General features: G+C 49.2%; 1 protein-coding gene across 5 annotated transcripts in view; it reads left to right on the forward strand.

Moving 5' to 3' along the window:
• LOC125447701 (latent-transforming growth factor beta-binding protein 1-like) overlaps positions 1-14,229 on the forward strand; it is a 120,501-nt gene that overhangs the window by 87,937 nt on the left and 18,335 nt on the right. For all 5 annotated transcript variants that reach the window (XM_059640915.1, XM_059640919.1, XM_059640916.1 and 2 more), the window contains 7 exons: positions 3,150-3,281; positions 3,671-3,796; positions 4,913-5,032; positions 5,472-5,597; positions 10,502-10,627; positions 11,359-11,481; positions 11,935-12,063. In XM_059640915.1, the coding sequence (XP_059496898.1) occupies positions 3,150-3,281; positions 3,671-3,796; positions 4,913-5,032; positions 5,472-5,597; positions 10,502-10,627; positions 11,359-11,481; positions 11,935-12,063 (882 nt within the window). The remainder of the gene's footprint in view (positions 1-3,149; positions 3,282-3,670; positions 3,797-4,912; positions 5,033-5,471; positions 5,598-10,501; positions 10,628-11,358; positions 11,482-11,934; positions 12,064-14,229) is intronic.

Here is a 14,229-nt window from a genome sequence, read left to right on the forward strand (position 1 = left end):
CTCAGTCTTCGAATTCCTGTACCAGTCTGGTCGGAGCTCAGCATCTATGGATTTACTGTTGGATTGAAATAATTTTCCTTTGTTAAATTTATTGTGAGAAGTCTGGTGCTCCATCACTTGAAAGACTGGAGAATTTAAGAGTGGGTCAGCTGGAGCAGTTATCCTGACACAGAGTGAAGAATAGCAGCAAATGTAGGAAAGGCTGTAGCTTCTTCCCAGTGCTGTCAGTCTCCTCTCTCCCCCCTCAGCCCCCACCGCCCTGAATAGGGATAGTTCAATGTCGACACACATTCCAACAAACACGTCAGTGACAGACTCACCTATCTCAGATTCTCTGTCTGTCTTTGCTGCCATGAGGTGGGGCATGGCGGATTCGTGTGCGTGAGTATCCTCCTTCCACTCATTGTATCTAATCAATTTGATCTATCCTGTTTCCTTGTTCTGTCATTCTCTCTTTCACTCTCTTTGTCGTTCTCTCCCTCCCTCCCCCCTCCTCTATTTATCCCTCCTCACTTCAGTCTCTCACACACACGCACATGCTCTCTATCAGGGATAATGGGAACTGCAGATGCTGTAGAATCCAAGACAATAAAGTGTGAAGCTGGATGAACACAGCAGGCCAAGCAGCATCTCAGGAGCACAAAAGCTGACGTTTCAGGCCTAGACTCTTCATCAGAGAGTTGCTCTGATTGCTCGATGGGGAGAGAGAGAGAGAGTTGCTCTGATTGCTCTGATGAAGGGCCTAGGCCTGAAACGTCAGCTTTTGTGCTGCTGAGATGCTGCTTGCCCTGCTGTGTTCATCCAGCTTCACACTTTGTTACCATGCTCTCTATCACTCGGGCTCTTCCCCCCGCCCCCCTACATCGCGCGCGCTCTTCTCCCCCTCCCCCATCGCGCGCGCTCTTCTCCACCTGCCCCATCGCGCGCGCTCTTCTCCCCCTCCCCCATCGCACGCGCTCTTCTCCCCCTCCCCATCGCGCGCGCTCTCACTCCCCCCTCCCTCGCGCGCTCTCACTCCCCCTTCCCTCGCACGCTCTCACTCCCCCTTCCCTCGCGCGCTCTCACTCCCCCCTCCCTCGCGCACTGTCTCTCTCCCCCTCCCTTGCGCGCTCTCTCTCCCCCCTCCCTCGCGCGGTCTCTCTTTCCCCGCCCCCCCTCGCGCGGTCTCTCCCCCCTCCCTCGCACGCGCGCTCTCTCCCCCCTCCCTCGCGCGCGCTCTCTCCCCCCCCGTGCGCTCTCTCTCCCCGCCGTGCGCTCTCTCTCTCCAGCCCACACGCGCTTTGTCTCCCCCCTAGCGCTCTCTCTGTCCCCCACCTCGCGCGCTCTCTCTGTCCCCCACCTCGCGCGCTCTCTCTCTCGCCCCATCGCGCGCTCTCTCTCTCGCCCCATCGCGCGCTCTCTCTCTCGCCCCATCGCGCGCACGCTCTCTCGCCCCATCGCGCGCACGCTCTCTCGCCCCATCGCGCGCACGCTCTCTCTCCCCATCGCACGCGGTCTCACTCTCCCCCTCGCGCGCTCTCTCCCCAATCTTGCGCGCGCGCTCTCTCTCTCCCCCCCCCCGTGCGCTCTCTCTCCCCCCCCCGTGCGCTCTCTCTCCCCCCCCCGTGCGCTCTCTCTCCCCCCCCCGTGCGCTCTCACTCCCCGCCGTGCGCTCTCTCTCTCCAGCCCGCGCGCGCTTTGTCTCCCCCCTAGCGCTCTCTCTGTCCCCCACCTCGCGCGCTCTCTCTCTCACCCCATCGCGCGCTCTCTCTCTCTCCCCATCGCGCGCTCTCTCTCTCTCCCCATCGCGCGCTCTCTCCCTCTTTCCCCATCGCGCGCGCTCTCTCTCTCTCCCTCCATCGCGCGCGCGCTCTCTCTCCCCATCGCACGCGGTCTCACTCTCCCCCTCGCGCGCTCTCTCCCCCTCGCGCGCTCTCTCCCCCTCGCGCGCTCTCTCCCCCATCTTGCGCACGCGCTCTCTCTCTTCCCCCCCGCGCGTGCTCTCTCTCCCCCTCGTGCACGCTCTCTCTCTCTCCCCCTCGTGCGCGCTCTCTCCCTCCCCCTCGTGCGCGCTCTCTCCCTCCCCATTGCGCGCGCTCTCTCCCTCCCCATTGCGCGCGCTCTCTCCCTCCCCATTGCGCGCTCTCTCCCTCCCCATTGCGCGCGCTCTCCCTCCCCATCGCGCGCGCTCTCCCTCCCCATCGCGCGCGCTCTCTCTCTCCCCATCGCGCGCGCTCTCTCTCTCCCCATCGTGCACGCTCTCTCTCTCTCCCCCCATCGGGCGCGCGCTCTCCCTCCCCATCGCGCGCGCTCTCACTCTCCCCCTCGCGCACTCTCTCCCCCACCTCGCGCGCTCTCTCTCTCTCCCCATCGCGCGCGCTCTCTCTCTCCCCATCGCGCGCGCTCTCTCTCTCCCCATCGCGCGCGCTCTCTCTCTCCCCATCGTGCGCGCTCTCTCGCCCCCCCATCGCGCGTGCGCTCTCTCTCCCCATCGCACGCGCTCTCACTCTCCCCCTCGCGCGCTCTCTCCCCCATCTTGCGCGCGCGCTCTCTCTCTTCCCCCCGCGCGCTCTCACTCTCCCCCTCGCGCACTCTCCCCCACCTCGCGCGCTCTCTCTGTCCCCCACCTCGCGCGCTCTCTCTGTCCCCCACCTCGCGCGCTCTCTCTCTCTCCCCATCGCACGCGCTCTCTCTCTCCCCATCGCACGCGCTCTCTCTCTCCCCATCGCGCGCACGCTCTTTCTCCCCCTCGCGTGCACTCTCTCTCTCCCCCGCGCGCGCTCTCTCTCTCTCCCCCCTTGCGCGCGCTCTCTCTCTCTCTCTCCCCCTTGTGCGCTCTGTCCCCCCGCGCACTGTCTCGCTCTCGTGTATGCGCGCACTCTCTCTTGTTCTCTGTCTCTCTAGTTCTTTCTCGCTCCCTCTCTCATTCTTACTCTCCCTTTCACTATGTCTGTGTTAGCCCTTCTGTTCATCCCTTTTTCTTTCCTCCTCCATTCCTTTTCAGACTTTTTTTCTTTGCCTTCTATTTTCTCTCTTCCACTCTTTGCCTTTCTCTTGCTCAGTCTTTCTCTCTGACTTGCTAACTGTAGCCCACTGTGCGTGTGCACGTGCGCGTGTGTGTTTCACTCCCCGGTGGTGTTTACAGTTGCTGTGTCCTTCTTGATGTGCAGCTCCTGAGGTTCACATCTGTCACCGGATGCCGCAGATCTGTGGGCCAGGACACTGTGTGATCCGCCAGCTTGGTTACACATGTGCATGTAACACTGGTTTCCAGCTGAACTTGGAGCGCTCGCGTTGTGTTGGTGAGTGAGCCAAGCAGAGAGTCAAACTGTGCTCAGAGAAGCAGCAGGGGCTGTCAGTGCTGTCAATGAGATTGATGTTTGTTTATCACTAGGATCCAGTTCACATAGCTCAGAGAGGAGGTTTACTGCTTAGTGGGGTACTGAGGCCAAATTACCTAGAGGGCTTAGCTTCCAGCTCCCACCCTGTGGGGAGATCGTTGTGTTAGGAGGGCCATGGGATATGGAGGCTAGAAGAGTTTGGGAGGGTGGGGGAGGGGAGTGGGATCAGCTGGGAGCAGCGGGTACATGGAGCTTGAGTGTGCAAGCCTCGATGGGGATTGAGGAACGGGGACTGAGATTTATTGGACCAGTTTGAGGCAGATGTCTGATGGTTTCTGTGTCTCCTGCAGATACTGACGAATGTAGAGTGAGACCTCGGCCATGCCTCAATGGTCGATGTGTGAACACAGTCGGCAGTTTCCATTGTGCCTGTTCCAAGGGGTTTTCAGCCAATTCTCACGGGACGGATTGTGTCGGTAATCAATATTTTGTCCTCATTATAAAGCTGACACTGAGGAGTTTTACACATTTCTGTCACCTCCTACCTCAGAAACTCAATATCAGCAAAAAAGCCCAAGCCATGGAGGGTCTGGTAGATGATTTTGCGTGTGACAGGACGGCACTTGGGGGAGCAACAGCCTGTTGGTATTATTGCTGGGATATTAATTCAAAGACCCAGGTAATGTTCTGGGGATAGTAGGAACTGCTGATGCTGGAGAATCTGAGATAACACAGTGTGAGGCTGGATGAACACAGCCGTCCAAGCAGCATCAGAGGATCAGGAAAGCTGACGTTTTGGTCTGAAGAAGGGTCCCGACCCGAAATGTCAAGCTTTCCTGTTCCTCTGATGCTGCTTGGTCTGCGGTGTTCATCCAGTTGCACACCATGTTATCTAATGTTCTGGTGGCCCAGGTTCAAATCCACAATAATGACAGAGTTTGAGTTCAATAAAAATCTGGAAGTAAAATTCTAGTGATGATGTTGGAACAGCCATTAGGTTTACAACTGTCCTTTAGGGAAGGAAGCTGCCACATTACCTGGTCTGGCCTACATATGACTCCAAAACCACAGCAATATGGTGGATTCTTAGCTGCCCTCTGGGCAGAAAATACTGGCTTTGGAGTAACACCACCTGAATGAGTGACATGAATGACACCCACGAGAATGAATTTAAAAAAGGATCACACAAAAGGCTCAAGCTCAGAGTCCAGTCTGAAAACTTGCCATTCACAAGGTGGCAAATGGGTTTTAGAGACTGACACATTCTGATGATTTGCCATCCTGAAGCTCCAAGAAAGGTTCATAAGGACCCAGAGATTAATTGATAAGAACCTGGGATTTGGGAGAACGGATAAATCATCATTGTTGCAGAATGAGGAATAATAATACTCGCTGTGACAACACGGAGAGAAAAGGAGGGAAAGCATCAAACCTCAGACCTACAGTCCCATAATGAAACCACCTATGAACACTCCAGGCTCAGTCTCTTTCTCACACACTGACTGATTCTGCCTCACTTATAATAATTACATCGATGTGGACAGTAAATTGCCAACTTCAGTCTGTTCTCCATTCATTTTACACCATTTCAGATATCGATGAGTGTCTGGATATATCCACATGTCCGAACGCAGAGTGTGTGAATTCACTCGGATCATTCCGCTGCCTGCCCTGTCCAACCGGCTACAGAATCCAGAATCGAAAGTGTTCAGGTAATGAGAGCCTCTGATTTACTTACAGCCTCAAGCCAAATAATGGTAACAATACCCCGAGGCAGGAGGGAATAGCAGCAACAAACACTCCCAGAACAGAGATAGGATGAGGCTAGTTGCAGAGTAAAACTTGCTCCACACTGTCTCCATCAACACCTCAACAACAAGGTACGGCATGGGGTCTGGTAAGGAATTAATCTCCCATTGCTCTGTTGCAAGACCAGCACACACCCCAAAAAGTATACATAGTCTATAGAAAATTGTGCAAATTATTTGAAAAGCTGTTAGATTCTTCATAATCAAAATTACAATCATTACATCATTGTGCTGTCAGGCCACATGGCAGCCTGCTAGTTTTACTCTTTCCCCATGAATAAACAAGCTGATGTCAGGATTAAAATGTACCAAGTGCAGCCTGATTGTCTGTGTTTTGTTACAGATATTGATGAGTGTGTAAATGCTGCACCGTGTGGGAATTCTGGAAGATGTGTGAACACGGAGGGATCGTACCAGTGTGACTGTAACCCTGGATATCGGCAAAGCGCTGACGGCAATCGATGTGCAGGTTTGACTCAGACTGACACAAAGTCCCAGAGTTGTATAAGCTGAGGCTGTAGTCAGCTGTAGAAAATTTGAAACCAATTTTCTCCCAGCATTCCAACACATTCTGTACACAGAACTGAATGTGGTCTTCACTGAACTCAGTAGCTTTTGGTGGGATCCTGCTGTGCGCAATTGACTGTTTGCTCCATTACTAAAATCATTACATTTTAACAATAATGTATTTGCTGTAGAGCTACTGATACATCATGACGATGTAAAAAGGAGCTACAGAAATGTACATTCCTCTTGCTGTGGAACGATCACAGTGAATGTTTGCACAGTCAGGCTGAGTTGGTTCTGGATTAGCCATCTCTTTGTCAGATGCGTGTCTTTAAATGTGGAATGTGAAAAATTGACATGTAATGCAGAGCAGCATCTTTATCAATCAAAGAATAGTTGCAGCTCGGAAGGAGACCATTCAACTTATCATCTCTGTACTGGCTCTTTGTGAGATAAACTTCATATTCCTCATCCTCAAGTGTTCGTGTAGCCCTGCCAATCTTTATATTTTCAGGTCCAAGTATCTATTGAACCTGCCTCTACCACACTCTCAGGCATTATAAATCCAGACCCTAACCACTCACAACTAATGGAACCATTCTCAGGATTGTTTCTGCACCTTCTCTTCACACCTTTACATCCTCCCTAAAGGCTGGTGGTCCTGATTTGGACACTATGCACCAGCTCAGACGGAATCAATGTTTTATGCAGGTTTGTTAAAAATTGTTTTTGTATTTTATGTCCCTATTAATAAAGCCCAGGATTCCATATACCTTATTAACTGAGCTCTAACCTTTCCTACAACCTTTTGTAATTTGAATATATAAACCCCCAGGATTCTCTGCTCCTGTAGCCATTTTGAATTGTACTCATTACTTTAGATCATCTCTCTTGCCAACATAAATCCCCTCACACTTTCTGTGTTACATTTTATCTGCCACTTGTCCACTCATTCCAGCAGATGCCCATATCCTCCTGAAGTTTATCACTCTCCCCGTCACGGTTCACAGTGCTCACAGGCTTTGTGTTCGCTGTAAATGTTGAAGTTGTGCCCGGTGCACCCTAGGTTTAGGTCATTAATTTAGATCAAGAAAAGCAGCAGCCCTAACACTGACACCTGGGAAATTACACATTGTAAACGTCATCCTGTCTGAAATACAAATATTTTCCACCACACTCTGTTGGCCATCATTGGGCCAATTCTGTGTTCACATTACTGCTGTCCCTGTTTTTCCCATGAGCTGTAACTTGGCTGTCAGATCTGTTGTGTCACACTGTGTCAAATGCCTTTTGGAAGTCCATGCATGCCGCACTAATGACATGACTCTCAGTAACAAGGGAGCAGGCTAGTGTCCCTGATGACAATGTCTGCAGGAAATGTGGCTGGCTGCAGCGCCTCACAGATCATGTCGTTCAGTTGGAGTGGCAGTTAGCCACACTGAGGAGCATACTTGGGGGGCAGAAAGTGTGATAGGTCCTAGTCATGGCGAGGTGGTCACACCACAGTCGGGTGAATGGGTGAGTGCCTAGAGAGGAAGGAACACAGTGCCGGAGTCTCCTATGGCTGTTGCCTCTCTAACAGAATTACAAATTTTGGAAACTGTTGGGGGATAACCTGTCAGGGGAGTATAAAATCAGCAGCCAGGCCTGTGACACCAAATCTGACTCTGCTGTATTACAGGGTCAGGTAAGATCCAAGCGAGGAATAATGGTCAGAGACTCGCTAGTTAGGGATACGGCAGGTGTTTCAGTGACTGTGTCCGAGACTCCAGGATGATGTGTTGCTTCCCTGGTGTCAGGGTCAAGGTTGTCTCTGAGCAGTTGCATGAATTTTTTTAAGGGGGAGGATGAATAGCTACAGGTCATGGTGCATATTGGTACTAATGACATGGGTAGAAAGAGGGATGAGGTCCTGTGGAGTGAGTACAGGGAATTAGGAGAGAAGCTGAAAATCAGGACCTTGAGGCGAGTAACCTCTGGGTTACTATCGGTATCATGTGCTAGTGAGGCAAGGAATAGAAAGATAGCACAGATGAATGAGTGGCTAAGGAGGCAGGTGCAGGGAGCAGGGTTTCAGGTTCTTGGTTCATTGGGACCTCTTCTGGGGTAGGGGTGACTATTACAAGAGAGATGGCTTGCACTCAGTCTGAAGGGGAATCCATGTCCTGGCAGGGAAATTCACTAGTGCTACTCGGTAGGGTTTAGACTAGAGTGGCAGAATAACTAGGGAGAAGGTAGGAACACTCGAAGATAAAGGAGGGAACTTGTGCTTGGAGGCAGAGAATGTGGTCAAGACCCTAAATGAGTGCTTTGCTTCGCTATTCACCGAGGAGAAGGATGTGGAGGATAGTGAGATTTGTGTGGAGCATGCTATTATGCTCGGGCATTTTGAGATCAAGAAAGAAGTGGTGTTGGATCTCTTGAAGAGCATTAAGGTGACTAAGTCCCCAGGGCCCGTTGGTATTTACCTCACCTTATTGAGAGAGGTTAGAGAGGAGCTTGCTGGGGCCTTGACCAAGACCTTTGTATCCACACTAGCTACTGGAGAGGTCCCAAAGGACTGGCAAGTAGCTACTTTTGTTCCTCTGTTCAAGAAGGGAAATAGGGATAATCCAGGAAACTACAGACCAGTAAGTCTCACATCGGTGGTTGGGAAGCTGTTGGAGAAAATTCTTAGGGATAACATTTATGTACATTTTGGAAAAGCATGGCCTAATTAGGGACAGTCAGCATGGCTTTGTGCGGGGCAGGTCATGTCTTACTAACTTGACTGAATTTTTTTGAGGAGGTGATGAAGGTGTTTGTTGAGGATGGAGCAGTGGATGTTGTCTGCTTGGCTTTTAGTAAGGCTTTCAACAAGATTCATCCAGAAGATTAAGATGCATGGGATCCAAGGTGAGTTAACCACATGGATTCAGAATTGGCTTGCCTATAGAAGACAGAGGGTAGTGATGAAAGGGTGTTTTTCAGGCTGGAGATCCGTGACTCGTGGTGTTCTGCAGGGATCTGTGCTGGGACCTCTGCTGTTTGTGATATATATAAATTACTACTTAGATGAAAATGTAGATGGGTGAGTTAGTAACTTTGCAGACGATACAAAGTTCAATGGAGTTGTGGATAGCGTAGAAGGTCGTCAAAGGATACAGTGGGATATAGATCAGTTGCAGATATGGGTGGCGAAATGGCAGGTGGAGTTTAATCTGGGTAATTGTCAGCTGCTACACTTTGGGTGATCAAATGTTAACGAAAAGTAGGTAGTTAATGGCAGGACCCTGAACAGCATTGCTGCACGGAAGGATCTTGAGGTTCAAGTCCGTGGCTCCCTGAAAGCAGCCATGTAAGTAGATAGGGTGGTAAAGAAGGCAGATGACATGCTTGCCTTTATTGGTTGGGGAATTGAGTACAAGAGTCAGGATGTCATGTTGCAGCTTTGTAAGACTTTGGTTAGGTGATATTCAGAGCATTTTGTTTGCCACATTTGAGGAATGATGTAGAGGCTTTGGAGAGGGTGCAGAAGACGTTTACCAGAATGCTAACCAAAACAAAACCCCATTTCTGAAGAAGGGTCCTGATCCAAAACGTCAGCCTTCCTGCTCCTCTGATGCTGCCTGGCCTGCTGTGCTCGTCCAGCTACACACTGTGTTATCTCTCACTCCAGCATTGGCAGTTCTTCGTGTCTCTACTGGAAAAGCTCAGCAGGTCTGGCAGCATCTGTGAAGAAAATAATCCAGAGTTAACACTCGGATCCAGTGACCCTTCCTCAAACCCTTCCTTTGGACCCGAAACCTTAACTCTGACCTTTTCTTCACAGATGCTGCCAGACCTGCTGAGATTTTGCAGCAACTTTGTTTTTGTTCCTGATTTACAGCATCTTCAGTTCTTTTGATTTTTATTTACCAGGATGCTACCTGGATTAGAGGGTTTGAGCTATAAAGAGAGGTTAGAAAAACTCGGGTTGTTTTCTCTTGAGTGGTGCAGGCTAAGGAGGGACATGATAGAAGTCTATAAAACTGTGAGGTGCACAGATAGGGTTGATGGTTAGAATCCTTATCCCAGTCATGAAAGGCCTAAAACTAGGGGTCATGCTTTTAATGTTAGAGGGGGAAGGTTCAAAGGAAATGTAAGGAGTACGTTTTTTACACAGTGGTAGGATTCTGGAATGCATTGCCAGATATGTGGGTGGTGGTGGATACAATAAGGATATTTAAGGAACTTTTAGATAAGCACATGAATATGCGAGGAATGGAGGGTTATGGACCAATGGCAGGCGTCATGTTCAGTACAACATTGTGGGCCAAAGGGCCCATTCCTGTGCTGTACTGTTTTAGGTTTTATGTTCTAACATCCTCTGTTACTTCATCCAAAAACAATAACATTGCTGTAACAAAGCGTGGAGCTGGATGAACACAGCATCTCAGGACCAGAAAAGCTGACATTTTGGGCCTAGATCCTTCATCAGAGCTGATGGAATTTTTGCAGGGGGGTGGGTGGGAGGAGGTCTATCCTAGGTAGCTGTGGGAGTCGGTGGGTTTGAAATGGACCTCAGTTTCTAGCTGGTTGCCTGAGCTGGAGACAGAGAGGTCCAGGAAGGTGAGGCCCGAAACGTCAGCTTTTGTGCTCCTGAGATGCTGTTTGGCCTGCTGTGTTCATCCAGCTCCACACTTGGTTATCGTGGATTCTCCAGCATCTGCAGTTCCCATTATCTCTGATCACAATGCTGTAACAAATGTGTGCTAACTTTCATCTTTTAACCTGCTTTACCAAGTAACTGTTAATCTTATCTCCAATTAGCTTTCCTAAAAATCAATGAGGTTAAGTAAAAGAGCACTGTGGATTCACTGTGAGATTTTCTTTATGGTTTTTCAGATATCAACGAATGTTTTGAGGGAGATTTCTGTGCTCCATACGGGGAATGTTTGAATAGTGTGGGATCCTACACCTGTCTCTGTGCTGAGGGATTCACTACTTCTGCTGATCTTTCCACCTGTCTTGGTGAGATATCTACATTATTCAGCATTGATTCTGATACATGAATATTTACAATTCTCCCTTCCTGTCTCTCTCCTGCTTTCACTCCATCCTCCATGTCATTACTCTCTCTCCTTTAGGAAACACTTTCTCCCTCTTCAACCAATGCCAGCCTTTTGATTCTCTCTCCCCCATCTCACACTTGCTTCTCCCTCCATACTTGTTATTGGTCTCGAGTTCTCCATTGCATTGGTTTTCCGGAAATTCTAACTCTGGGTCATTTCCCGATCAGTGTGAACTTCACCCTAACTGGGTTCCTGCATGTTTGCCTCATTTTGTAGGTCCCTTAACTTAAAAAAGCAAAGGCTGTTAAACAGTGGGATCATATGAAGTCTTCATTTAGCTTTCTCTATCTCTGTTCCCCTGATTTTCTCTCACTCTCCATTTTATGATTTTCTCATTCCTCTCACTTCTGTTCTTTCATTTTCCTCTGCCTCCCTTCATTTTTATTTTTCTGCTCTTTCATTCTGTCTCTTTCTCTCTCTCTGTTTCTTCCCCATCTCCCGTTCTCACTCTGTTCCTCTAAATCTGCCTCTCCCACCCCTACCTTCCCTTGTCTCTTCCCCAAACTCTGTTTCTCTTTCTCTCTGTCTGTCAGTCTCTCAATGCTTTTCCCCCTCCTCTCCTCGCCTCACCTTCCTCATTTGTTTTTCCCCTCTCTTAACCCATCTCTGTGTTCCTTTCATTTCCATTAGATGTTGATGAATGCACACAGCCAGGTGTCTGTGATCGTGGGAGCTGTACCAATACAGTTGGGTCATTTGAGTGCGTGTGTGAGCCTGGATTCCTCGTTGATGAAGATCGATCCCAGTGTTTTGGTAAGTATCTGACCTTTCCTTGCCCAGGGATTTAGCAGCATTTTTAATGATGCTTCTACTCACTGCTCTGTGAGTATTTTCAGTGGTGGTTTCACACCCTCCTGGATCCAATGCCAACTGGATTCTACAGCATTGGATACTGACCTCCCACCACTGAGATAACATTCTCATTGAATCTCATAAACACTGGCACCCAATCTCACTGCATTCCATCCTACTTAAAAATCCACAACATTGATTCCATACATACTGTGTCCATGGTAACTGGATCTCGGTCTCACTCTCGTTCTCGACCTCGTTCTCACACAAAATTGAAACTAGCTTTTGCATAAGGCAAGCCTCAGGCCTGCATAGTGACTCTTCTCTGCCTGCCTCCTGAACTTTTAGCAATGATCAACTGTGACTGATTGTGTCCAGAATTTATTTTGTCTGTATCTTTTTTTCATGTAACAGATCTTGATGAGTGCACTGAATATCCAACCATCTGTGGGAGCAAAAGATGTGAGAATATTGCTGGCTCCTTCCAGTGTATCACTGATTGTAGTGAAGGATTTCAGCTCAATCCTGCTCAGGACTGCATTGGTGAGTTATCCCAGTTCCTGAGGGAAATAAAAGCAACTGGATTTCATGCCAAAATTTCTGTCAAGGCATGTTGTGTCGATTTGTATTTGTGTTTTGTTATTACACATATATAGCGATATGATACTTGACGAGACATGCTCAGGGCCGAGGGTTGTACATGAGGATATGAAGAACTCAATGACTCTTTGAAACCTCTCATGTGCCACTCATGTCAGCTCCAAAAGCCCTTACCAGTGAGTCCATGGGGGATGTGCAGACCCCAATGCACCATGGACAGTGAGAGTTAACGCAACTCTGTTCTCTGCTCAGATAACTCCCAGTTTCCTGGCAACATCCTCCATGTACACTCCTTTCTCTGACCCTGACTTCTGGCATGCTCCCATGAAGCTCCACATGGGCTCAGAGCAACCACAGTCTTCTGAAAAAAAACCGAAAGAACTGCGGATGCTGTAAATCAGGAACAAAAACAGAAGTTGCTGGTAAAGCTCAACAGGCCTGGCAGCACCTGTAAAGAAAAAATCAGAGTTAACATTCTGGGTCCAGTGATCCTTCCTCAGATTTTTCTTAAACCATTGTCTTCTATTTTTAGAGGATGTGGGTGTCACTGGCTGGGCCCAGCATTTACTTCCAATCCTATTGGTGGGGGTGAGCTGCCTTCTTGAACTGCTTCTGTCCCGTGTGCTGTCGGTTGACCCACAATGCCCTTAGGGAGCAAATTCCAGGATTTTGACCCAATGACAATGAAGGAATAGCAAAAAATTTCCAAGTCCCGATGATGCATGGCTTGGAGGGGTACTTCCAAGATATGTTGCTTCTATTATATTTTCCCATGTTAAGGGGTGTTCCCATGCCTTTGTCCTCCTGGATGGATGTGGTTGTGAGTTTGGAAGGTGGTATCTAAAGTGTCCTGGTGAGTTGGTGCAGTGGATCTTGTAGATAGTACACACTGCACCTTCTGAGCATCAGTGGTGGAGGAAGTCAATGCTTGGATGTGGTGCCAGTTAAGCGGGCTGCTTTGTCCTGATGGCCTCAAGCTTCTCAAGTGTTGCTGGAGCTGCACTTACCCAGGTGAGTGGGCAGTATTCCATCATACAACTGACTTGTGCCTTGTCGAAGGTAGATAGGCTTTGCGGAGTCAGGAGATGAGTTACTTGATGCAGAATTCCCATCCTCTGACCAGTTCTTGTAGCCACTGTATATATAGTGAGTCCAGTTCAGTTTCTGGCCATTATAATTCTTCACCTGCATGAGCTGACACATTTCCGTCATATTACACAGCTAAAGAATTGGTGGAGGAGGCAGCGATTCAGATTCCTGGGTTATTGGTATCCTTTCTGGGGCAAAAGTGACCTGTTCAAGAGGGAGGGGTTGCACCTGAGCTGGAGACGGACCAATATCCTGGCAGGCAGATTTGCTAGTGCTACAAGGGAGGGTTTAAACTAGACTGGTGGGGGGGTGTGGGGGCGGGTGAGTGCATGGCACGGCGGTGCAGGGACAGGGGTAGGATCCTCAAAAGCACAGAGTCAAGCGCGAGGCTGGAAAGAGATACAGTAATTGGAAATAGCAAGTTGAAGAGACAGGTCAGGTTCGAACAGAGCAGGGAGCAAGGAATGCCTTCTGGATTAAATTACATCTATTTCAAGTAAGAGAGCTGACAGGTAAGGCCAATAAACTCAGGGTATGGATAGGTCCATAAGACTGGGATATTATAGCCATTGCAGGTCCATGGCTAAGGGAGGGACAGGACTGGCAACTTCATGTGCTTTAGGTGGGACAGAGAAGGAGGAAAGGGGGGAGGGAGAGTTGCATTTTTGATTAAAGGAGTATCACAGCAGCAGTCAGATGAAATAACAGAGGATCATCCAGTGAGACTTTGTGGGTGGAGCTAAGAAATAAGAGGGGGTTGGTGACATTATTGGGGTTGCAATATATGTCCCCAAAGAGTCAATGGGAATTAGAGGAACAAAAATGCAGGGAGACTGGGGAGACTTGCAGAAGAAATAGGCTTGTCATAGTAGGGGAATTTAATTTTCCTAACATAGACCACGACTGCCATGGTATTTAGGGCTTAGATGTGGTAGAATTTGTTAAGTGTATTCAGGAAAGGTTCCTCAGGCAGTATGTACTTGGGAAGGGGCAAAACTTGACCTACTGTTGGGAAATAGG

Source organism: Stegostoma tigrinum, chromosome 39 (genome assembly GCF_030684315.1).
Source record: "Stegostoma tigrinum isolate sSteTig4 chromosome 39, sSteTig4.hap1, whole genome shotgun sequence".
Lineage (NCBI taxonomy): Eukaryota > Metazoa > Chordata > Chondrichthyes > Orectolobiformes > Stegostomatidae > Stegostoma > Stegostoma tigrinum.